Below are 25,827 nucleotides of genomic sequence, written 5' to 3' on the forward strand. Positions count from 1 at the left end.
GGGCATCATGATCGAGAAGTTAGGAGTCTGTGTTTGAAGACACAGAAAATACATTAAGCTGATGAATCTTTGGATTTAGTTTCCTCGATTGTTTTTACATGCTCTTTCATAATGCCCTTCATTCCAGTTGTCTGAGGCCCATATTCAACAAAGCACTTCATCACATGCCTAACCTTTTAGCATGTGGTTAAATCCCACTGAAATCATTGGGACTTTGCTAAATTGGAACCTGAAAGTGCAGGCAGCAGTAGTAGGAGTACTCAGAGCCCACCAACAGCCCTATCATCACAAGATCAGGTACCAGAATTCTTGAAGGCAATTTCTAGAATTAAATTGCCTGTCAGATATCCTGCAGCAACGAGAAATCAGCAGCTGGAAACAAATAGATATTTTATAACTTCATATAAAAGTTTACAACCTGGTTGTATCTGTATACTTTTACCAATTACTGTAAAATAAATTTCAACTCATTGGGTGATGATGGGCCTTGCTAAGCTGCCATGTTTATACAAATACTTTCATTGCACCTTTTTCTGTACTGCCGTAAACCAGTTAACCAGTAGTGAAGATAATTTGGGCCAGAGCTTCAGATGATACAGATTGGTATATCTCCATTAAAGCCAGTTTACACCAGATGAGCATCTGGCCCTATGTATGTGAGACTGGGACAACTGCATTCTTACATGTATATTTGTCCTCACATAACATAAGTGACTTATTGGGAGCAAGACAACAATCTTCATGTGGTGCTTCTGTTAAGTGTTGGTGTTTTTCGTGTTTTGTGCAAATTCACTATCATACGAATGTCAAGAACTGACCACTGGAGTTACCAATCTCCTACTGAAAGTAGCAATGATTAGATTTCCTTAAACTGCCCTTTTCAGAACTAAAAAAGAACAATTGGGCCAGTCGTCCAAATATACCAATTTAATATAGAAGGGATGTCCAGTAAAAGGTGTCAAGTATCAGAGGGGTAGCCGTGTTAGTCTGAATCTGTAAAAAGCAACAGAGGGTCCTGTGGCACGTGTGACAAGATGGTCGATATAGTATGGTGGGTCCTGCGCTTTTCTTGGTGAGGGGGCTAAAATACCACCCCTTACCCCTGTTCTTGGGGCACCGAGGGCCCCACTAGTGGCCCAGGAAGGTGGTAAAGGAGGGAAGCGGGGGAGGGGTCTGGGTTTGCTCCTCACTCTGAGACCCAGCCCCTCTCAACCCCTGCAGGTTCTTACCCTCTTCCCCCTTGGGTGGGGTACCTTCAGTCCTTAAATGCTGGGGGAAGGAATGTTCCTCCCCTGCTGGGACAGGGTCTCACTCCGGTTTTCTGTTCCTCCAAGTCTCACAGCACACCTCCAAGCTCCAGTCCTCTCTCCTTCCCCCTGACTGCCTGAAGCAGGGGGTTTTATTAGGTTTCTAACAGGGCCTTAATTGATTACAGGTGCTCCAATTAACCTGTAGCAACCCTCCCTAGTCTACAGGGAACCACACCTTAATTAACCTAGGGTTTATATACTTCCCTTCTACCATTTCCCACTGCTCCCTGGCCCTCCTGTATCACACACCTTTAAGACTAACAGAAGTATTGGAGCATAAGCTTTCGTGGGTGAATGCCCACTTGTGTCTGATGAAGTGGGCATTCACCCACGAAAGCTTATGCTCCAATACTTCTGTTAGTCTTAAAGGTGCCACAGGACCCTCTGTTGCTTTTTACAGGAAAAAGTGGATTACCTCTCGAGGACTCTCAAAGATCATCATATTGACATTGCATCTGAAGAAGTGAGGTTCTTACCCACGAAAAGCTTATGCTCCCAATACTTCTGTTAGTCTTAAAGGTGCCACAGGACCCTCTGTTACTTTTTACAGATTCAGACTAACACGGCTACCCTTCTGATATTGACATTGTGGCCCTCCAAGAAACACTCATGAAAGAAGATGACAAAGCTGCCAGACATAAAAATCTATGGCTACACCAAAATCACTGCTGTCAACCATCCAAAATATGGGCTAGCAGTGTACACGTGAAATGGATTAGAGGATGTAGAAGTTTTGGAAGAATCATCAACTAGCGGAAAAGAGATCAGCATGGTTAGAATCAGGGACATCATTATAATAAACATATACAAGCCATGTAACATAATGTGGCCTGATCTCATCTTCTCTTCCCTTCCTCATCTGGCCATCTACATAGGTGATTTTAACAGCCATCACAAAGACTGAGGATACTGCTCAAATAACATAGCCAGGGAACAGAGCACAGAATGGGCCCCCTCAAAGACCTCCACCTGCTCTATGATCCGAAGCAAGCCATATCTTTTTGGTCTGCAAGTTAGATAATGGATCACAACCCTGACCTGTGTTTTGTGACCCATAACAGCACAGGCATTCCACTAGCCACAAGAATCATCTTGAGTCACTTCCTGCATAGCCAACATCACCCAGTTATCCTCCAGATAAGCCTGAAGGCTGACTTGCCCACCTACACTTTGGAAACAGAACATTGGATCCCACGGCTCAAACTGATACCTAGAAACTTTGGCCATTTTACAAACATCCTAAAATTGACCGCAAAGAAGTACATCCCGCGCAGTCACCACAAGGCTGCTGGACAAAAGAATCTGAGTCCCTCCTGAGGAAATATGAAAGGAGCATGTGACGGAAGCTGCCCCTCACTGGATGGCAAAGGGTTAATAGCAGCCCTTGGAGCTGCTGTGCAGAACCCAGCCAATCAGAGGAAGGCTTAGAAGCCGCCAATCAGGGCCAGGCTGGGCCCTATAAGAAGGGCTGCAAGGCAGAGAGGAGTTCAGTCTCCCCCTGGAGCTTGAGGGAGAAGGTCTGGCTACCTGTAGAGAGAAGTACCTGGGACAGAGCAGTGCTGGGCAGGGTCACGAGAGCAAGCGGAGCTCCAGCCTGGCTGGCTCCCAGACTGTGGCCTTGATACAGAGGCCAAGTAAGTGCTGCGGCTATGGGGAAGTGGCCCAGGGAAAGCAGGTAGTGGCAGAGGGGAAGGAGACGCAGTGAGTGGCTACCAGCTATAGGGTCCCTGGGTTGGGCCCAGAGTTGTGGGTGAGCCTGACCCCCCGCCCTTTTGCCCCACTGGCTGCCGAGGGAAGGGGCCAGCTAAGGGACTGCAGTTTGCCCCTGAGCAAGGGGCTGAACTAGGGGCTGCAGTTCACCACTGCAGCGAGAGGCCAGGTGAAGAACTGCCGGTTCCCCCTAAGGGGGGAGACAACGGAGTTGGGGCACAGCCAGAGGGCCATGCCCTGAAGAGGACGCCGCGGTCAGGGAGTGACGCGGGTCCCCACAGACAGTGGAGATGGTGGAGAAGCAGTGACAGAGAGTGAGACACCACAAGAGGAGGGCGCCCTGCTGATGGACAGAGCTAATTTCAAGAGCAGCCGGCAGGAGGTGCCCACGGTGGTGAGGATAACCTGTTACAGCAGTGACCCAGATAAAGCCACTGTGCTGCTTCAGTACTTGAATTTGGCGCACCTGGAAATGTGGGAAGAGATTGTTGAGTCTTGATTTCACCCATTCGAGCTGCAAGGCATGGGCTCTTTTGTGGCAAGTTGGAGGGTCCTGTCCAGTAATGCTACACCTGGCAAAGGTAACTGCAAATGCTGTCAGCTCTCATCTTCTTTCTAATAGCAAGGTGCCAACAGACAAGATTATGCGCCAGGAGGTCCAGCGGCAATTCCGCAGAAACCTTCACCAATTTGCGGAGGAATCTCCACTCTCCTTTCCATACTCTGTTGCAGAGATCAACGTTGCGCTGTTGAAAATCAAAAGCTGGAAAGATAATGGATTGATGGCATTCCTCCAGAGTTTCTCAAGAACCTGGAGAGACATTGATGGGAATGGCTGGCGGCGCTTTTTATTGCTGTGCATAGAACCAGAGAAGTTCCAACAAGCTGGCAACAGGCAACCGTGTTTGCCCTACCGAAGCCTGGGAAAATCCCAACTACCACCCCGTCTCTCTCCTTTCAACCATTAGCAAGCTCATGAAATGGGTGCTGCTCCGCCATCTGTCTGACATTATTGAAGACACGCTCCCAGTGGAGTAGGCAGGATTTTGCCTGAAGAGGAACTGCTGTGACTAAGTGGCTTCACTTACCAGCCACATTGACAGTATTCCAACGTAAACTGAAGACGGGAATTGCCCTTGTTGATTTGCACTTGGCATATGACACCATCTTGAGACAGGGCCTCCTTCTCAAGATCCCCCATGTAATTCACTGCTAGCGAACAATCTGTCTCTTGATAGCAATAACTAGGGACTGCCGCTTTGAAGTACACCTTAATGGCCAGGACAGCAGACGAAGAACTCTTAACTCAGGCATCCTTCGGGGCTCCATCATGGCCCCAATACTTTTAAATCTATCTGCCGTTGTAACGATGCTGGTTCTGGCGGGACCCAACTGAGAGTGCCAATTCAGGACAAATTGCTTAAAACAGGGCAGTTACAGCCCAAGGCTGGGGTTTTTCCACCTCTAAGGCAAACCAAACCAGCCAGACAAAGAGGACTTTGGTCTTACCCCACTGGCTAACCACAAGTCACACAAGCAATTCCCTTAGACTCTCCAGTTCCCAGTATCACCACCAGTGCCACTTGTCATGGGGACGAATGGTTATGAAAACCAATACCCCAGTAAAAGAAAAAAAGGTTCTCCCAATCCCAAAGGATCAAGCCCCAGACCCAGGTCAAGCGATAGAATAAATTGCAGATTAAAATTAAGTCTCTGGAGTACATCCACAGCTGGGATGGGTCATTCAGTCCTTTCTGTAGAGCTTCCGTTTGTAGCAAAGTCCCTCCAGAGGTAAGAAGCAGGATTGAAGACCAGATGGAGATGAGGCATCAGCCTTTTATAGTCTTTTCCAGATGTAAGAACACCTTTTTGTTCTTACTGTGGAAAATTACAGCAAAATGGAGTCTAGCGTCACATGGGCAAGTCCCTGCATACTTTGCTGAGTTACAAGGCTATCTGCCTTCTCTCAATGTGTCAATTGTATAGCTGATGGTCCTTAATGGGCCATCAAGCAGGCTAGGCAGAGCTAACACCAACTTGTCTGGGATGTCTCCCAGAAGCATAGCATAAGTTTGAAATACAGACAGTATAGAGCCAATATTCATAACTTCAACTACAAAATTGATTCACACATATAGACAGCATAATCATAACCAGCAAACCATAACCTTGTCTTAGACACCTCGTTTGACCCCCTTTGTTGCAACAATGATCTATATGGTCCCAGATTATATCAATAACGTCAGAGCCTTGGATATACCAACAACAGAGTTGAGAATATTTGTGTATGTGGATGACATTGTCAAGATCTTAGCACAATGGCTAATTATTTCCAATGCTGGAAACTTAGGCCTAAGCTGAAAAAAACCATGATGATTACTTTCCATCTGAACAATAAAATGGCTAATACCGAACTTGATGTGCAGTTCTGCGGTGAGAATGTCGGCCATCAGGCTATTCCAAAGTATCTCAGCATTACACTGGACCAGAGTTTGACTTTCCAACAAGATTTCAAGAACACCCATGATAAGCTCAGGTCTCGGGTCACACTTATCAGGCAAATGGCCAGAACATATTGGGGCTCCAATCCACAGATCCTATGAAGCGCAACAATTGACTTTGTATATTCTGCAGCTGAATAGTGTGTGCCAGTACGGTCTCACAGCATTCACACTAAACTCCTCAATACCCAGTTCAATAATGCCATGTGCATAGTGTCAGGGATGTTCAAATCGATTTCAGTTGATTGGCTCACAGTCATATCACATATCCAGCCTCCACAGATTAGAAGAGCTGCACAGACATCTCGCTTTCTCAGCCATGTCAATGCAAATATGAGGATCCCTTTGCACAATAATCTGCAGAACCCACCTGTAGTAGTGTTGGCTGAGGTTCGGCCCTCAGCGGGGCTGTGGGGTATCCCACCGCCTTGCTCTGGTCCGGCGGCAGTCTGGGACGGCAGACACACAGTTAGGGGGCTCAGGCCCGTAAGCAGGGGCTGAGCCAATAGATCAGAAAAGAGCCCCGAGCCCTCAATCAGGGCGGGGCAGTAATCACACAGTCTGGAGCTTTGGCCCTCAAGCAGAGGCTGAGGCAATGTCTATAGCAGCTCAGGCCCTAGGTCAGGGCGGGGCAGCAAGCAAATAGTCAGTCTGCAACCCAGGCCTTCAAGCAGGGGCTGGGTCAGTTTGTAGCAGCCCAGGCCCTAGGTCAGGGCGGGGCAATAATCAAATAGTCAGTCCGCAACCCAGGCCTTCAAGCAGGGGCTGGGTCAGGGTTTGTAGCAGCCCAGGCCCTAGGTCAAGGCAGGACAACAAGCAAATAGTTAAGCAGCAACCCAGGCCTTTAAGCAGGGGCTGGGTCAGGGTTTGTAGCAGGTCCCAGCCTCTCTAGGCCAGGGAAAAAGGGGGAGTCTTTTTCCCCCCCACTCCACTGAGTCCCAGCCCGGGGCCCTAGCAGCGACGGAAACTCGCTACTGTCAGTGGGGTTCCTGGCCGCAACACAGACATTGGCTCTGGCAGTGCAGCAGCCAGACTGGGGTCGACTACCCCCGGGCTACTTCCACACTCCCCCTCGTATGGTACCTGGGCCGTCCTCCTGTCGTTGGTGCTCTCCACCAGCAGCGGCTTCTGGGTAGGTAGCGAAGGGCAGGCTCGGCTCCTCCTCGGGGTAGCTGGCATGGGGCAGGCTTGGCCAGTCCTCCTCGGGGTAACTGGCACGGGGCAGGCTCGGCTCCTCCTCGGGGTGGCTGGCATGGGGCAGGCTTGGCCAGTCCTCCTCAGGGTACCGGGCGAGAGGTAGGCTCGACAGGCCTGGTAAATCAGCAGGCCGGTCGCGGCCTGCAGCTGTCTCCCAAGCGGGAGCTCGGCCACAGACGTCTGCTCTCTCCGCCGACGTGGGCTCCACTGAGCTCTGCAGGCGGGCTTTTATACTTCCGGGTCGGGGCTGTGACCTCTGAGGGGCGGGCGCTGGACCCGGTGGCTCCGCCCACGTTGGTATTAGGGGAGGTTCGGCCCTCAATGGGGCTGTGGGGTATCCCACTGCCTCGCTACACCACCGAAGACCAGATTAAAATCTCGCAACCCTCTATGGAACTGCATCAAGCCCCTTACACTTAACTTCGACACCGAGGCTCAATGGAGAGCCATGTGGAGTGTTTCGATGGCTCAAAACAAACAGCTCATCATCGACCCCGACAAGGAACCACTGGGTTTTGACTTATGTTGGAAAGACTGGTGCAGATTGAATCACATCAGGACATCTCATGGGAGATGTGAACAAACCGTCTTTAAATGGAAAATGAGGTAAACACCTGTATGCAACAGTGTGCTGGCTATCAAACCTAGATATAGATTTGTAATTGTTGCTACCAAGGCATATGGAAGAAGAAGTGACTTATCTTTTAATATGGTCACTGATCACAGCAGAAGACACTTCAGCAAAGATGTTTCCAGTTGGTTCTGATGGGGCAGGCTTTAGCTTGTAAGTAATTCTGGATTGGTGGACATTTATGTTATGAGAAGACGTATTTACAAGTAAGAACATAATGTTTTCTTATAGATCTAAATACGGATCTTATATATCACTGTTTTATTTATACTGAATTTATTTACAGCTGTAGAGAACAGTTTAATATCAAATGAACATTCTGTATTTACTGTATTTACATTTACTTTATTTTGTATTTTAGGGGTGGAAAATATCCAGGGATTGATGGGTATTCATATGGAGACCATCTGTGCACTGGTACTCCCTCAGTAGCTACTGTCAAAGTATGTGAAATATAGTCTACAGTATGTACACTTCAAAAATTGATATTTTAATTAATGTAAATATTTTCTCCAGTAACATTATGCTAATAATTGATTGTTTCATAGCATTTAAGTCTAGAACTAGTAGATCATCTAGACTGACATCCTGTATATCACAGGGCAGTAAATTGCACCCAGTTATCCCTAGATAAAGCCCAATTTCAGACCAAAGCCTTTCGGTCCTTAAATGACTAAACTGTTATGTGACACAGGCAGAGAACAGAAGAGACCAAGGTGCCACCAGGGCTCCTGCAATGGCAGGGAATTGACTAGGTGAGCTATGCCTAGAGGATCCCAGCATGTGATCCATGTCCCATGCTGCAGAAGAAGGAGAAAAAAACCTCAACGTCCCAGCCAAGCAGATCTGGGGGAAATTCCTTCCTTAAAATCTGGTGATCAGTTGCACCCTGAGGATATGAATAAGGCATACCAGCCAGTCATCTAAGAAAGAGGACTCCCTGCACCTCCTCAAAGTCCTGGTCCACCCATCGCGTGTCTCATCTCCAGCTGGGGATAATTGACTACACTCTGATGTGTCAGAGGAAGGTGGGGGAAAAAAAACCAGAGTACATTTGATCAATTTTGATCAATTGTGCATTTTGGGGGCAGGGGAAATCCTTCCTGACCCCTGCAAACACCTGAAACCCTGAAGCATTCAATTTGATTATATGACTTGTCCTAATGCAAAGCTGCAGGTGTTATGAGCATGTTGAGGGCAATGCAAAGCTTTCTGTTCTCCATGGCTCATGAAGAGAGGTAATGAACAGGGGATGCATAGATTCACAGATGTTAGTCAGAAGGGACCACTATGACCATCCAGCCAACCACCCACACACAAAGGCCATAGAATTTATCCCAGAATCTTGATTAAAGCAGATCTTTTAGAAAGATACCTAATCGCTGTGAATTTGCATCTTATTTCAAGTTGAATTTGTCTAATGTCAACTTCCAGCCATTGGAACTTGTTATGGCTTTGTCAGCAAGACTGAAACTCGCCCCCCCCCCCCTTACCAGATATCTGGTCTATGTGTAAAAAGCTATACACAGCAATCAAGTCACCTCTCAACCATCTCTTTAATAAGCTGAATAAATTGAGCTTCTTAAGCCTCATGTCATAAAACTTGTTCTTCTTTCAATGCTTGCTCATATTCATTCCTCCACATTAGGTGTATGCATGCCATCTGCACAATCACTGGAGATTTTTCCCTCAATGGTATCCGTCGGGCCGGCTCTAGTGCCCTTTGGCACTGAGCACTCATGTGCCAATAGGAGAGGCCCAGTTGGTTCCGCATCCTCTCAGTTCCTTCTTACCTACTATGGTGGTCGCTGGAACAGCTCCTCTTGCTTACTGGTTTTGTTATCCCAGTTCTTTATTTTCTCAGCTTGGATGTTGTAGATTAATTTTATATATAGTTAGTTAAAACTTCTTGCCTTGTTAGCGGATTTTCGTCTGCTCCCGGTACTGGAGCATGCCCCGGTCCCCAGGTTTCAAGCTCTGTGCCTCCTGTAGCAAGCCCATGCCTGTAAGTGACCCACACTCCACTTGTCTGAAGTGCCTGGGAGAGACTCATATCGGGGAATGGTGCCAGATCTGTTGGGACTTCAAGCTCTGTACGAAGAAGGACATGGAGGCCAGGTTGAAGTTCCTCCTGATGGAGGCGGTGCTCCATCCCTAATCAGAGCCGAGCCAGTCTGACTTGGCACCCAGTATCTCAGCATCAGTGCAGAGTGCTCCTTCTGATGTGAAAGAATCTCTGCACTGTTCTCCACTGGTACCAAAGAAAAAACATAAGAAGCAGCTGGCAGAGAGGGGACATTCTCAGACTCTGAAGAAAGCCAACCACATAGAGTGCAATGGAGTATGACCTGAGTCTGGCCAGTCCTCTGCCCCCACTCTGAGGGCAGCACCATCAACTCCACCTCATAGGCAAGTTCCATTGAGTCCGGTCCTGGACCATCCCTTGGCACTGGGGGAGCAATGCGACACCAGCAAGATTGTGGTACCATTTATTCTGGAGGCATTTGTTGTGGCCAGGGACCTGCTGGTGCTTTCAGTAGCACCATTGCCAGTGGTACAAGAGTTGGTACCGGGGAGCAGAAGGGAGCCTGTGGCCCTGGGGTCCCATTCGGTACCAGCCCCCTCGGTACCATCTAGAGGGAAACCGTCCTTGCTTGCCTCAACCCAGGTATTCCCACCTCAGCACCATTCCCTGGCACCGATGGATGTCTCCCCTCCATGTTCCTCAGAGGAAGGCTCGTCATTGTACTTGGAGGTAGAATTGTATTCCCACTCGAGGAACTGCTGTCAGTTCTGCACTGGGCAGCCCGACTAGTTGATGGACCTGGGTGCAGGGGTGTTGCCGAATACTTGGCACAATGAGTACTTGCTTATGCAGATACAACAGCCATTTTGGAACCTGTGTGGTTTTCCCCCTATGCAAGGGCCCTCTTCCAGATACTCTTACTCCGTAATCTCAGAAGGAAGAATGCCCCCATCCTACGACCAGCACGTGACCAAGCCTTAGGACCTAGATCTCTGGGACCCAGTCAGTGCAGAAGGAGAGGAGCAGGACCCCCTTCCAATATAGGCCTCTTCTTTCTCTTCCCTGTATGAGGCAGTGTCTGGGATGCCTGTATCCTCCCCTCATGACGACTTTGCAGCTGACCAGGAGCTGAAAGTGGAGGTAGTCAAAGAATCCTCCCATAGCCTGGTTCATATTCTGTCCACTGTGGGCCCGTCAAAAGTGGCCCTCCCTCTCAATGAGGCCATTATGGTACCAATAAACCTTTGGAAGAAAGGTTTATTCTACAGGAGGTCCACAGCTCCAACCAGCAGGCTTTGCTGGGGAGATACAATTTTAATGTCTGATAGTCGATGATGAAATTGAAAGATTGTCTTCTCTAGGAATCCAGATAGGAGTTCTCTGCTTTGGTGGAGGAAGGGAAGTTTGTGGCCAGGGCCTCCCCACAGGCCACCATTTTTGGAGGATGGATCCTGGCTTCTGCAGTGCTCATGCATATATATTCTGGGCTCCAGTCCTCGGGTTTACCAATGGAGGTCTAACAGTCCACCCAGAACTTTTCATTTGAATGCACTTTGCTCTTCTCCAAACAAATGGATGTGAAGTTTTACAGCCTAAAGGTTTCTAGAGCCACCCTCAAGTCCCTGGGTCTATGTGCCCCAGTGCCTTCGAGGAAACACTCCAGCCTCAACAACCAGTCCACTTTTCAACTCTGCCACCATGCCAGGACCTGTTTAAGAAGCGAAACAGGTTATAAAGGCAGACATTTGCCCCTGCCCACTTCAGCCTCACTAGGGGCCATCACAGATACTTGGGAGGCCCCAAGCAGAACTTTTGATGTGGTGCCTGAGGACATTATACCAGTTCCTGTACCATATCCTGCCCACCTTTTGTTTTCAAACCATCTCTCCCTGGCCTCCATTATTCCCTCCCTGGATCCAGGGAACTGGTACACTGCCCTCGATTTAAAAGGCACCTATTTTCAGATCTCCGTATTTCAGGACCACAGAAGATTTCTCAGGTTCATTGTGAACCAAACCCACTACCAGTTCACTGTCATCCCCTTCGGCCTGTTGGCAGCCCTTCAGGTATTCACGAAATGCATGGCAATAGTGGTGGCCTTCCTGAGAAGGCAAAGGGTGTGAGTCTACCCTTACCTCGACAACTGGCTGATCATCTGAGGCCCAGATGAGAGCCAGCATCCGTCTGGTCCAATCTACGTTCCAAGCACTGGGCCTGCTGACAAATGAGCAGAAGTCAACACTCATCCCCATCCAGAGCGCTAATGTCAGAACCCCTGTATGCGGTGTTCTTTGAGGACAAGGTGCAACTTCACCCTTTCTCCGTGTTCCACCTTAAGGTGGATTCACAGTTCCATAGTAATCAGGCTATCTTCATGTCAGTATTCTTCGTGAAATCGCACAGGAATAGGGAGGAGCAGCATCTCCACATGCAGGATGTTAGACATGCCCTGGCCTTCTATGTCAAAAGGACCAAATGATTCTGTAAGTCCACGCAACTCTTTGTGACAATAGCAAACGGGATGAAAGGCCTGCCAATTCCAGCCCAAAGAATTTCATCCTGGATCATATCCTGCATTCACACATAATATGAGCAAGCGGGTGCCCCAACTCCTGCCATCATGACCACCCATTCAACCAGAGCTCAAGCTTCCTCAGCAGCATTTCTGGATATTTCTAGGGGGGCAGCTTGGTCATCAGTGCATAGTTTTTCATCCCATTATGCCATCACCTAGCAGGCTAGAGATGATGCCGGGTTTGGTAGAGCAGTGTTGCAATCTGCATATCTATCGACTCTGAGCCCACATCCTAAGGTACCACTTATGAGTCACCTAATATGGCGGGGAAATGAGCAAGTACTCAAGGAAGAAAAAAATGGTTATTAATCTTTCTGTATGTTGTTCTTTAAGATGTTTCACTCGTGTCCATTCACAACTGACTCTCCTGTCCCTTGCTCAGAATTAGCCGGCAAGAAGGAACTGAGAAGGTGCAGAGCCGGCCAGGCCCCTCATATGCACACATGAGCGCATGGCACCAGAGGGCATTAGAGCTGGCCCAACAGATACCACTGAGGGAAAAATCTCCGTCGACTATGCACGTGGTGCGTGCACAGCTAGCGTGGAATGAACATGAGCATCACATCTCGAAGAACAACAGTTACAGAGTTACATCTCAAAGAACAACAGTTAGTATCTGTTTTTTCCCCCAGCCCTTAGAGCATTTTTGCGGCCCTCCAAAAAACTCTCTCCAGTGTTTCCACAACTTTCTTGAAGTGTGGAACCAGAACTGGACACAATATTCTAGTAGCAGTCTTACCAATGCTGTGTACAGAGACAAGACCACTTTCCTAGTTGTATTTGATATTCCTCTTTTCATACATTCAAGGATTGCATTAGCCCTTTTGCCATACCATGCACTGACCATTCACATTGAGACAATTAGCTTGGATGATCTCCAAGTCCTCCTCTTAATCACTGCTTTCCAAGATGGTGTCTTCCATCCTGTATGTATAGCATGCATTTTGTTCATCTTTCTCAGATATGCTATCTTACATTTGCCTGTATTAAAACACATTTTATTAGACTGCGATAATTTAATCAGGTGGTTCTGATCTATTTGTAACAGTAATCTGTCTCCCTCATTATTTACTTCCCCACCAATATGTCATCTGCAAACTTTGTCAGCCAAGGTATTATATCATCATTGTGATGGGGTGTACAGGCCCTGAGGCCCACTGCTGGAGACCTTTTGGTCCTGCCACCCCCCATCCCAGAAAGGACCAGGGGAGTTGAAACCTCCAAGTAGCCTAGAGAGGCTGCAGGGAAGCAGCCAACCTGGACCTAGCCAGCCCACATAAAAGGAGCTGCAGTAAAAGAGTTAGTCAGTTGCTGCCTGGAGCCAGAGGAGTGAGTACAGTGCTCCTGGCTGGCTGAAGGAACTGCAATACCAGGGACAGAGCAGTTACTGGCAGGGACTGGGGGAGCAAGAAGGAGCTCCTGGTTGGCTGCTGGGACTTAAGAAAGACTTCAGTCTGAGCTAAGGGTGAAGGAAAGGTACTGGGAGGCCATGGAGAAGTGGTCCAGGGAAACGCAGCAATTAATACAGGGATGCAGCAGGGGGCTGCTACTTCTAGTGTCCATGGGTTGGGACCCAGAGTAGCAGGCAGGCCCGTGTCTCCCCCCCCACCCCCGAAAAGGGTCAGTAATTACGGAACTATGATATACTCTGGAATGGGATCGAATGAATTGAACTTAAAGTGACTCAGCTGGAGACCTATTTCCCCAGTTGATACACCCACAGCTTAGTGGTTTTGTTATAATAGCTTTGTAGGGAACAGTGTGCCACTTGATCATTTTTACAAGTAAATATCCAGGCACTCTCCAAAGTGAGGGGAAAATAAACCATATTTTCTGCCTTAGTCCTTACCCTCACCATTATGAAGTCAAGAATCCCATTGGTCTGTATCCTGTGCAATTATTTAGAAGTATTGAAAAATGTGGACTCCCTACAACCAAGATATGGACGCAATAGGTGAAAGTTATTTACCTACTCTTATCTTATCTGAAATTGATATCAGTGATCCATTATGACAAAGTTCTTTCTGCTAATCTTCCAAACATGGGGTCTCCACTTTCCCTCTCCCACATTACCTACTCTTTACTTTCACATGAATGGTGAAAAATTGGAAGTGATTTAGATGAGGTATAAGAATGATTCAGTCTGAAAAACCTGCTTTAAGGTGAGAGATTTAAAAAGTTCAATCTATTTGGCTTATCAAAGAGAAGAATCTGAAGCTGAGTGAATTTGGATGGAGATAAGGCACTGTGAAGTTAATTAACCATTAAAACAGCTTGCTACGTGTTATGGTGGATTCTTCATCACATGGAGTCTTTAAATCAGGAATGTATGTCCTTATAAAAGAAATGCTTTAGCACAACCAGAAGTTATGGAATAGATGTAGGAATTATTGGGTAAAATTCTATGGCTTGGGGACCTTGGCAGAGCTAGACATATCACTTGTGAGTGCTTCATTTTTTCCCACCTCTTAAAATGATCTCAGAGGGCAGTGTGAAGAAATTATTCCTTCACGCTGAAAGTTCTCTTGTGGGATTCTGCCATGTTCTAGATATATGTTTGCAAATGATATTATCCAGTGTGTTCATGCAGTCACACAACTCTTAAAATTTGGCTTTTTTATGTTCACATGTAATTCATAACTCCTTGTCTTGGTGTTTTGTCTAACTGTGTACAGGCGATATCTAGATCAGTGCTTTATGATGCAATCAGTGTTGCACATGAGATGGGCCATTCTCTTGGCTTTCCTCATGATGATTCTAAGAGAAATAAAGCTAGAGGCTGTGTCTGCAAATGCCCCGGAGGAGGAACATGCGTGATGTGGTCACATGCCTGGTGAGTAATGCTTGGTTTTAAAGTTTATAATAAAATAATTATGTCTTTTGATAAGCTCGTAGTAAAGGAGTCTCCTAAGTTTTTTCTCCCAGATGGTGGGATGGTTATTTACACTGGGTGGCTCCAGCACAGGCCCCAGTTCCTTAGGTTTTGCAAGGAGGCCCTGCCCTTTGCAGGGCTCCTTGCATCTTTCTGGATGGTGGAATCAAAAGGAAAGTTAAGTACCCCAATGGACTCGAGAGTTTCCCCTTATGGGGGGAAAGAAGGTCCACAAAGCTGCCAACAATACAGGATCTGTGTAGTGGGTTTTAAGAAATCTCTCAGGCTGGGCTGCTGAGTCAGGCTTACTCTGTCCAGCTTACCATGGGTGTTTGCTGTACTGCCCACAGGTCGGGGAGAAGGTCTCCCTGTGAGTTCCCCCTGTGGCTCCAGCTTAGGGTAATCTTGCTCTTCCCTCTCCAGCTGACTGCAGTTTCCTCCATTTCAAAGACCTCCTCCCTACCATATATGATTGGCAAGACCAGTGGTGTGGGGCTAGCCCTTCCTCCATGGCATCTCTGGCACCTTCCTAATCAGTGGGGTCTGTACACCCTATCACAGTCATCGGAGAATTAGGGGGCTGTGGTTTTATTTGTATTAACTGGTTGCCCATGGCGCACATGAGACAGGATGGTCCTTCACCTACATTGCATATCATGTAGGAGGCACAGAATACCAGTTGAAAATGTTCTCATGTTCAGTCACTGACTCCTCTGCCCTTCCTTTTGACATGGCTATTAGGCTTCCTGCCTTTGAAGAATCAATTAAATTCAGAAGTCTTTCCTGACTTGTACATACAATATTTTTCCTTTGTGTTTCTCTCTCTCTCTCTCTCTCTGGCTCCTTATTCCACTTTTGACCTATCATCAATTGCTTTGCAGATTAGTTTTTGAGTTCAGGTTGAAACCCAAGAATGCTAAGGGATTATGGGCCCTACTCTCCTTTTACTGGCCCGTAGCACTTTGCAGCAGTGGTTCTCTTTCAAGTGATTGCAGATGTATACATTTCATTGTAGGTGTATTTGTGACCAGTGAACAAGAGTTGAGGATTGTTGCAATCATTACCATTAGGATTGTCAATGTGTGCTGTGTCCTTGTGCTCACACCTGAAGGGTATAAAGGACAAGGCTTCTCCAACTCCCTCTCAGTTCCTTCTCTCTGGTTGTGATGGAGTTGGAGCACCCTGTGTTCCTTCAAGTCCTGGTTCTTTCAGCTCTCTTTGTCATCTATTGTTACTTGCAAATAGTTAGGCAGTCGCTAACGTAAATAGATTAAGTATTTGTTAAATGTTAGTTCTTCTTTGAGTGATTGCACATGTGCATTCCACTCTTGGTGTGTGCATATCCCGTGCACAGCCGCCAGAAATTTTTTCCCTCAGTGGTTTGAGTGCCCTCTGCTGCTGTGCAATAGTGGCACGGGTACAAAAGACCCACCCAACCCTCCTCAGTCCCATCTCACCCCCTGTGACAGGCACTGGAACTGCTCTTTTTGCATTTGAAAGTTCTCCCAGTGGACTATGTTCTCTTGTTTTGTAAATAATTAGTGTTAAGGTTATTAGTGTTTAGTTAGTTAGATTTCTTTTTACCATCTCAGGATTTCAGTCAACTCCCAGTACTGTGGGATCACTTGATCACCCAGATTCAAGCCCTGTGTTTCCTGCAATAAGCCTATGCCCATGAGCGACCTGCACTCAACTTGCTTGAAGTGCCTTGAGGAAGCTCATATCATAGAGTGTTCCCAAATGTGCAGACTTTAAGTTCACATGAACATAAGAACATAAGAACGGCCGTACTGGGTCAGACCAAAGGTCCATCTAGCCCAGTATCCTGTCTACTGACAGTGACTAATGCCAGGTGCCCCAGAGGGAATGAACCTAACAGGTAATGATCAAGTGATCTCTCTCCTGCCATCCATCTCCACCCTCTGACAAACAGAGGCTAGGGACACCATTCCTTACCCATCCTGGCTAATAGCCATTAATGGACTTAACCTCCATGAATTTATCCAGTTCTCTTTTAAACGCTGTTATAGTCCTAGCCTTCACAAGATGTTCCACAAGTTGACTGTGTGCTGCGTGAAGAACTTCCTTTTATGTGTTTTAAACCTGCTGCCTTTTCCTTATCTACTTTCTCCACATCACTCATGATTTTATATACCTCTATCATATCCCCGCTTAGTCTCCTCTTTTCCAAGCTGAAAAGTCCTAGCCTCTTTAATCTCTCCTCATATGGGACCCGTTCCAAACCCCTAATCATTTTAGTTGCCCTTCTCTGAACATTTTGTAGTGACAGTATATTTTTTTTGAGATGAGGAGACCACATCTGTACGCAGTATTCAAGATGTGGGCGTACCATCGATTTATATAAGGGCAATAATATATTCTCAGTCTTATTCTCTATCCCCTTTTTAATGATTCCTAACATCCTGTTTGCTTTTTTGACTGCCTCTGCACACTGCCTGGACGTCTTCAGAGAACTATCCACAATGACTCCAAGATCTTTTTCCTGACTCGTTGTCGCTAAATTAGCCCCCATCATATTGTATGTATAGTTGGGGTTATTTTTCCCAATGTGCATTACTTTACATTTATCCATATTAAATTTCATTTGCCATTTTGTTGCCCAATCACTTAGTTTTGTGAGATCTTTTTGAAGTTCATCACAGTCTGCTTTGGTCTTAACTATCTTGAGCAGTTTAGTATCATCTGCAACCTTTGCCACCTCACTGTTTACCCCTTTCTCCAGATCATTTATGAGTAATTTGAATAGGATTGGTCCTAGGACTGACCCTTAAGGAACACCACGAGTTACCCCTCTCCATTCTGAGAATTTACCATTAATTCCTACCCTTTGTTTCCTGTCTTTTAACCAGTTCTCAATCCATGAAAAGACCTTCCCTTTTATCCCATGACAACTTAATTTATGTAAGAGCCTTTGGTGAGGGACCTTGTCAAAGGCTTTCTGGAAATCTAAGTACACTATGTCCACTGGATCCCCCTTGTCCACATGTTTGTTGACCCCTTCAAAGAACTCTAATAGATTAGTAAGACACGATTTCCCTTTACAGAAACCATGTTGACTTTTGCCCAACAATGTATGTTCTATGTGTCTGACAATTTTATTCTTTACTATTGTTTCGACTAATTTGCCCGGTACCAACGTTAGCTTACTGATCTGTAATTGCAGGGATCACCTCTACAGCCCTTGTTAAATATTGGCGTTACATTAGCTATCTTCCAGTCGTTGGATACAGAAGCCGATTTAAAGGGCAGGTTACAAACCCTAGTTAATAGTTCCGCAATTTCACATTTGAGTTCTTTCAGAACTCTTGGGTGAATGCCATCTGGTCCCGGTTTCTTGTTAATGTTAAGTTTATCAATTAATTCCAAAACCTCCTCTAGTGACACTTCAATCTGTGACAGTTCCTCAGATTTGTCACCTACAAAAGCCGGCTCAGGTTTGGGAATCTCCCTAACATCCTCAGCCGTGAAGACTGAAGCAAAGAATTCGTTTAGTTTCTCCACAATGACTTTATCGTCTTTAAGCGCTCCTTTTGTATCTTGATCATTGAGGGGCCCCACTGGTTGTTTAGCAGGCTTCCTGCTTCTGATGTACTTAAAAGACATTTTGTTATTACCTTTGGAGTTTGGCTAGCCGTTCTTCAAACTCCTCTTTGGCTTTTCTTATTACATTTTTACACTTAATTTGGCAGTGTTTATGCTCCTTTCTATTTACCTCACTAGGATTTGACTTCTACTTTTTAAAGGAAGTCTTTTTATCTCTCACTGCTTCTTTTACATGGTTGTTAAGCCATGGTGGCTCTTTTTTAGTTCTTTTACTGTGTTTCTTAATTTGGGGTATACATTTAAGTTGGGCCTCTATTATGGTGTCTTTAAAAAGCGCCCATGCAGCTTGCAGGGATTTCACTTTAGTCACTGTACCTTTTAATTTCTGTAAAAGCAGCAAAGAGTCCTGTGGCACCTTATAGACTAACAGATGTATAGGAGCATGAGCTTTCATGGGTGAATACCCACTTCTTCGGATGCATTCACCCACGAAAGCTCATGCTCCTATACGTCTGTTAGTCTATAAGGTGCCACAGGACTCTTCGCTGCTTTTACAGATCCAGACTAACATGGCTATCCCTTTGATACTTTTAATTTCTGTTTAACTAACCCCCTTATTTTTGCATAGTTCACCCTTTTGAAATTAAATGCCACAGTATTGGGCTGTTGAGATGTTCTTCCCACCACAGGGATGTTAAATGTTATTATATTATGGTCAATATTTACAAGCGGTTCTGTTATAGTTACCTTTTGGACCAGCTCCTGCGCTCCACTCAGGACTAAATCTAGAGTTGCCTCTCCCCTTGTGGGTTCCCATACCAGCTGCTCCAAGAAGCAGTCATTTAAAATATCGAGAAATGTTGTCTCTGCATTTCGTCCTGAGGTGACATGTACCCAGTCAATATGGGGATAATTGAAACCCCCCACTATTATTGAGTTCTTTATTTTGATAGCCTCTCTAATTTCCCTTAGCATTTCATCATCACTATCACTGTCCTGGTCAGGTGGTCGATAATAGATCCCTAACATTATATTCTTATTAGATCATGAAATTACTATCCATATGAAGAAAGATCATGAAGCCATCCTAAAGTTTGTACTCACGGAAGAGTTCTTGAGCTCTCCATCTGAGCCAGGTTAGTTAGACTCAGCACCGAGTGCCTCGATGTCAGTAAGGAGTATTTCTCCTGCCATACCTGAGTCCTGACACTGCTCATCATCCCCATTGCCTAAGAAGAGACATAAGAAGCAGACGGCCAAAAGGGAGAGATCTTGGGCACCGAAGTCTGCTAGGCATGGGGATAAGAGTAGACTGTGGTCCAAGCCCAAGCACTCTTCTGAGACTGCAGAATAATACACTGCTGACTTCAGGGCCTATGCAGTTTTCATCTAATCCAGAGACAGAAGGAGCTCCTTCTGCATCTGTGGCACCACAATGACACTATCTTGATAGCGACCCGCCAGAGGCATTTGTAGCTGCCCGGAACATCATGACCCTGTTGGTGCTGCTATTGCCAGCAATACAAGAGTCGACACTATCAGTGCTGGCACACACGGGACAACAGGCAGGATCGCTACTACACTTAGTATTGTACCAGCCTCATGTACCCCTGACAGCTCGCCCTTCAGTACTGTCAAAGAGGGAACCTGCAATGCTCGCTTCTCTGTGGGCCTCTCCATCTCAAGCACCAGTCGCTGACATTATCTCCATGGTGAACAGAAGGAGAGGAGTCGTCTTCTGAGTCAGAGGTTCAATCCTATGTTTTTCGTCCTCTGAGCCACTTTCACTGCTCCTCCTCCTGCCATTTCCACTCTTTCATGGATCCACTCATGGGAGTACCATTGAGTGGTTGATGAGGAATTCACTGGGGGGCCTACGCCTATCCAGTGGGCTCTTTGGAATCCATGGGGCTTTCCCCCCATTTACATATTGTATTGCAAGCACTCCAATTCAGTTACCTCAGAAAGGGAAGTGGCACCTACCCACTGGACACACCTGTACTTCTTCATGTAGTGTCCCTATGGGCGCTCCACTATAGGTGTGCTTGCATCCCTGCGCTGCTAATTGGAGAACTTCAGTAGCACTGTCCTTTCGGCTCACACATGCATTGTCTCTCCTCGTGTTGCGCCACAAGGCTAGCCCATGTGCATTGGCTAGCCCTCCTCAGTTCCTTCTCAACCACCTCTGGCTAGAGACAGAGCCATTAGCAGTCCATTAAGACTGTCATCTTAATCTACATACCTATAGTTAGTTAGTCTCCTAGTTATAGTTATAGTTGCGGTTTTTCCCCTTAAAAAGAAAAAGAAACTTTATTTTTCCCTCCCATGTTTTCTTCCCCATTGGGGATCCTTTCCCCTAACAAGGTATGCCCCCTTTGCTGGGCTTCGAAAAGTGCTTCACTTGTAAAGAGGTGATTCCAATTGCAGATAAGTGCACTCGTTGCATTCACTGCCTCAGGGAAGGCCACATACAATAGAAGTGCGGTCTTTGCCAACAACTCTAGCCAAGATCCTGCAAAGAGAGAGAGCTTTCCCAGAAGATTATCTTCATGGAGGCAGCTAAAACACCAGTTGCCTGGCAGACATGAGTCTTCCGTACAGCCTTCTACATCTAAGGACTGAGGGTTGAAGAAGCAGGCTGTGGAGATCTCTCACAAACCATCTAAGAAAAGAGCAGGAAGCCCCCATAGTGAGTCATGAGATAGCTGCAAGCGCTCACCATCTCATTCGGTATCTTTGGCAATGAAGCCATCTCAGTCTGGCACCCATGGCTCATGGAAACTGACAGCAACTGGTACCGCTGACAAGTCCATGGATTTGATGGGCACAGGCACAGAGTCATCAGCACTGAAGGACAGGATTAAGCACTCCTTTAAAAAGACGTTCCTGGTATGCAAGTCCACATTGATACCACTAGCAATGGTTCACCCAGCATAGAAGCGACCAATGTGGACAAGATATTCGTCCCCCCAGCACCGCCACCGATACCAGGATGATTGGTAAAGGCATAAGTCTGCCATTCAAGAAACATCTGCATGCCGGATGCACCCGAGTCCCCTCCTCTCAGTAATCAAGACCTCTGCACCAAGCCTCTACCAAGCACTGAAATTAGCCCCGCTGCCATGCCATGCCATGCCATGCCCCTCTGCTCTCTATTGAGGGTTCAGACAGTTATCCTGATGAGGTAGTGTTGTAGTACTCCTCCCTCCTCTTTATGGTGCTCACTACCAACAGAGCCCAAGGATATACCCACAGATGGCTCCACCACCACCATCCTGGTATGGCAACACATGGGCACCACCTCCAGGCTCTATGCCATCACCATCCCAATAACCATATTGGGACCTTTGGGCAGCACACTGCCAGCATGCCTGAAAGACTCCAGGGCTACCCTGCGGTCATTGGGTATCTCTGCACCGAGACAAAAGAGATTACTTAGTCCCCAATCCCAGCACAGACCACAGACCTCTCAGTACCAAACTCAGCGCCACTAAGAGCTGCAAAGAAAGAAAGGGAAATTCCCTAAACACAAACCACCTGGCCCACAACCTTCATTGCAGCTCTCTACGTCTAAGCACCACTTCTGATGGTCAGGTCAAGGCACTGTTAGACCACTCCCCTCAATTGACACAGCCGACCATTGTTCCACACCCATTTGTCCACCGATTGGCAGCATTCTGCAGTGCCCGGGAACACATAACATCCGATTGATGTGTCCTACCGATCATTCTAACCGGGTACTCCATCCATTTTACCTACCTACCCCCTCCAGAACTCCCTTCCCAGTCCCTCTTCAGGGACCCTTCTCATGAGCGCTTACTACAACAGGAGATAGATCGCCACCTCCAGTTAAGAGCCATAGAACCAGTACCTCTTTTTCCTACTCCCACATGGGAGCTGAACCTTGTATTGAAAAGACTGATGAGGCCCACCTTTGAACCCATGGCCACCTGTTCACTAACATACCTATCCATGAAAAGGGCCATCCTGGAAGCAATTACATCAGCCAGGAGAACAGGAGAGATTGCAGCTCTGATGGTGCATCTTCCCTACACAATATTTTTTCCGGACAAGATTATACTGAGACTGAACCAAAACGCATGCACTTTTGGGCAGGTAAGAGTTTAATTTGTGGGTCTCTATGCTGAAATGTAAAGATATGCTCCCAGAATAGGCTAGGCAGGAATTCTCCTTGCTAGTGGATAAGGGAAAATTGATTTAGAATGTCTCATGTCTCAGTGCAAGCTTCTCTGAATGTAGCTGACTTGGCTGCCAGGTCCATGGCTTCAGCGGAGGCCATGCATAAGAATTCCTGGTTGTGGTCCTTGTGGCCCCCACAGGAGGTCAAACAAACTATGCAGGATCTGCCCTTCAAAGAATCTTAGTTCTTTTCAGAGCAGGCTGATGCTAAGCCCCATGGGTTACAGGACTCAAGGGCAACAAGTTGTACACTCCAGCTCCTTCCAGGAAGCACTTTAGGCCTCAACAACCCCTCCGGTATTCTGCTCGCACTCTCCAACAAGACCTGCAGAGAAAGAAGTTTTAAGTGTAAACCACCTCCTCCTCCTACCTCTGCTTCAATGCCAGTTCCCAGGATGCCAGACCCACCCTCTTTTTCCTTTATTTGCAAACTGCCTTTCCTATTTCCTCAGTGCTTGGTCCCATATCACCATGCATCGTTGGGTGTTGAGCACGACAGAAGTGGAGTACACCCTACAAATTATTTCTACCCCTCCTACTTACCCTCCCTTCCCATCCCTCTTCAGGCACTCCACTTCTGGTCCAGGAGGTTCAATCTCTCCTTCAGGTAGGAGCCATAGAGGAGGTGACACAAAATTTAAGAGGGAAGGTTTTCTACTCCCATTATTTCCTAATCCCCAAAACCAAGAGAGGACTCACACCTATTTTACACCTGTCTCTGTTCAACAATTATCTAAAAAAAAAAAAGGTTTCACATGGTAACCTTGACATGCATTATTCCCTCTCGGGGTGCTGGAGACCAGTACACCGTCCTCAGTTTAAGAGATGCCCACTTTCATGTATCGATATACCAAGAGCACAGAAAGTTCCTCATTACCAGTTCACAGTGCTTCCATTCGGCCTATCTGTAGCTCCTTGAGTGTTAACAGAACATGTCTTCATGGTAGAAGTGTTCTTTAGGAGACTAGGAGTGCAAGTCTACCTTTAAATGAATGACTGGCAAGTCAAGGGCTGTCCAAAGCTTCGGTTATATCCAGTGTTCATCTCATTCAGTCAGCCTTCAAGGCCTAAGGACTACTGATCAATGCGGACAAGTCTATCCTCTCTCTAGTAGAGAGGATAGAGTTTATAGGGGCTATGTTGGACTCTACCCAGGCCAAAGAGTCAAGATTTCAATCTATTGAATCTCTCATGAGATTCCTCGAGATTCATTGAATCACAACAGCCGAAAACTGTATGAGGCTGTTAGAAAATATAGCCTTGTACAATTATGTAGTACCACATGAGAGGTGGCACCTCAGACTCCTTCAGATGTGGTTGGCCTCAATGTACTCTCCAAGCTGTCTGCATCTAGATCCTGTGCTTATGGTACCTTCACAGGTTCTAATTTTGCTGAATTAGTGGTTGAATCCTCTCAAGATTTGTGTGGGCATTCCCCTCCTCTGCCTTCAACCATTGGTGATTCTGGTCTCAGATGTGTCGGCTCTAGGGTGGGGAGCTCACCTGGGGCCACTCCAAACTCAGGGTCTTTGGTCCTCAATAGAGCTTTCTCTTCATATCAATGTCAGATAGTTCAAAGTGATTTGTCTTGCCTGTCAGGCTTCCCTACCTCATGCCAGGGGGAGAAACCTGTTTGTCCTTATGGACAACATCATAGCTATGTTTTACCTCAACAGGCAGGGAGGAACTCAGTCATCCCTCCTGTGTTAGGAAGTAGTTCAACTATGGGAATTTTGCATAGCTCTTTCAGTCAACATCGAGGCCTCTTACCTTCCAGGGGTGCAGAATAAGTTAGCAGATTTTATGAGCAGGTCTTTCTCCAGTCACCACAAATGGTCTCTTCACCTGGATATAGCTATGTGCATTTTCCAGCAGTGGGGGACACCACAAATTGACCTATTTATGAACAAATACAACAGAAAATGTCTTCAATTCTTCTTTCTAAAAGGTCATAGTCTAGGTTCCATCACAAATGCCTTCTTGCTATCCTGGGACGGGAAAGCTTTACTGTGTTTTTCCCCCACTCCCACTCCCACACAGAGTGCTACTAAAGATCAAGGGGGCCCATACCTGGGTTATATTAATAATCCCAGCATGGTCCCACCCAACACTGGTTCTCCACTCTACTGGAGCTATCAGTGGCAACTCCAATCTCACTCTCGTTGCACCTGGATTTGATCTCCCAGGACCATGGTCAGTTGCTCCACCTGAACCTGCAATTCCTTCATGTAATGGCCTAGAGGCTCCATCTCAAAGAGCAGGCTTGTTTGGAGCAAGTTTGCCAGGTCTTACTAGGTTGCAGAAAGCCCTCCACCAGGGCCACTACCTGTCAAAATCAAAGAGGTTCTCTATCTGGGCTTGTCAAACTGGAGTCTCGCTGATGCATTTGTCCATCCAACAAATACTTGACTATCTGCTGCACCTGAAACAGCAAGCCACGTTCACCACAGCAGACACACAAGTGGTGCTGCCGGCACCATTCTTTTTCTTTAGGATTCAGCTGCTGACAAGCCAAATTGGCTTGTATCAATTCAGCGGGTATCAATTCAGAAGGTCATGGCACGTGGGTAGAGGGACTGCAGGGACCCCCTTTTCTCCTCTCTTTATTCTTGCTGACCATCGTCAATGCAGATAGTAAGGTCCACAAGGGCATCTAGGCCCTATGGCCCTATGTATCTCTACATGGACCAGTTCATCTTTAATTTGTTCCTGCAAGCCCCACTGCAATTAGTACAGGTGTGCTGCTTCATTCCACTCTGTATCCACTGTGAGGTGAAGTGTGCTGCGCAGGATGCCACTGTGCCTTGCCCCTGCTGGAGTCTCCTCAGGGTGGCCTCAGCTGTTCAAACTCAGTGCGGGTCATCAAAGATGGCTGATATTGACTGCAGAAAATCTTCCCAGTTTGACAGTACCAGGCTATGGCCTTCTGGCAGAGGGAACAAAAGAACATAAGAATGGCAATACTAGGTTGACCAAAGGTCCATCTAGCCCAGTATCATGGCCAGGTCGTGCACAGCCAGACCTAATGATCAGAGCCAGAGTCCACACTCACGATCCAGGAGTCAAAAGTCAGCTGTGTCAGGATACTGGAAGGTCAAAAGCAGGAGACAAACTTAAGATCAGAACCATGAGTCAGGCCATGTCAGGATATCTGGGGCTCGGAGGAAAGAGATCAACTGAAGATCAGAACCCTGAATCAGATGCCACGAAATCAACCTGGGGGAGCAGGAAGCACAAGGTG

General features: G+C 46.8%; 1 protein-coding gene across 1 annotated transcript in view; it reads left to right on the top strand.

Moving 5' to 3' along the window:
• Nucleotides 1–25,827, top strand: part of LOC128830152 (disintegrin and metalloproteinase domain-containing protein 20-like) — a 211,708-nt gene that overhangs the window by 75,582 nt on the left and 110,299 nt on the right. Inside the window, exons 10-11 of the mRNA XM_054015911.1 lie at nucleotides 7,711–7,792; nucleotides 14,626–14,783. Coding sequence (XP_053871886.1) covers nucleotides 7,711–7,792; nucleotides 14,626–14,783 — 240 coding nt within the window. The remainder of the gene's footprint in view (nucleotides 1–7,710; nucleotides 7,793–14,625; nucleotides 14,784–25,827) is intronic.

The sequence above is a fragment of the Malaclemys terrapin genome, chromosome 1, assembly GCF_027887155.1.
Source record: "Malaclemys terrapin pileata isolate rMalTer1 chromosome 1, rMalTer1.hap1, whole genome shotgun sequence".
NCBI lineage: Eukaryota > Metazoa > Chordata > Testudines > Emydidae > Malaclemys > Malaclemys terrapin.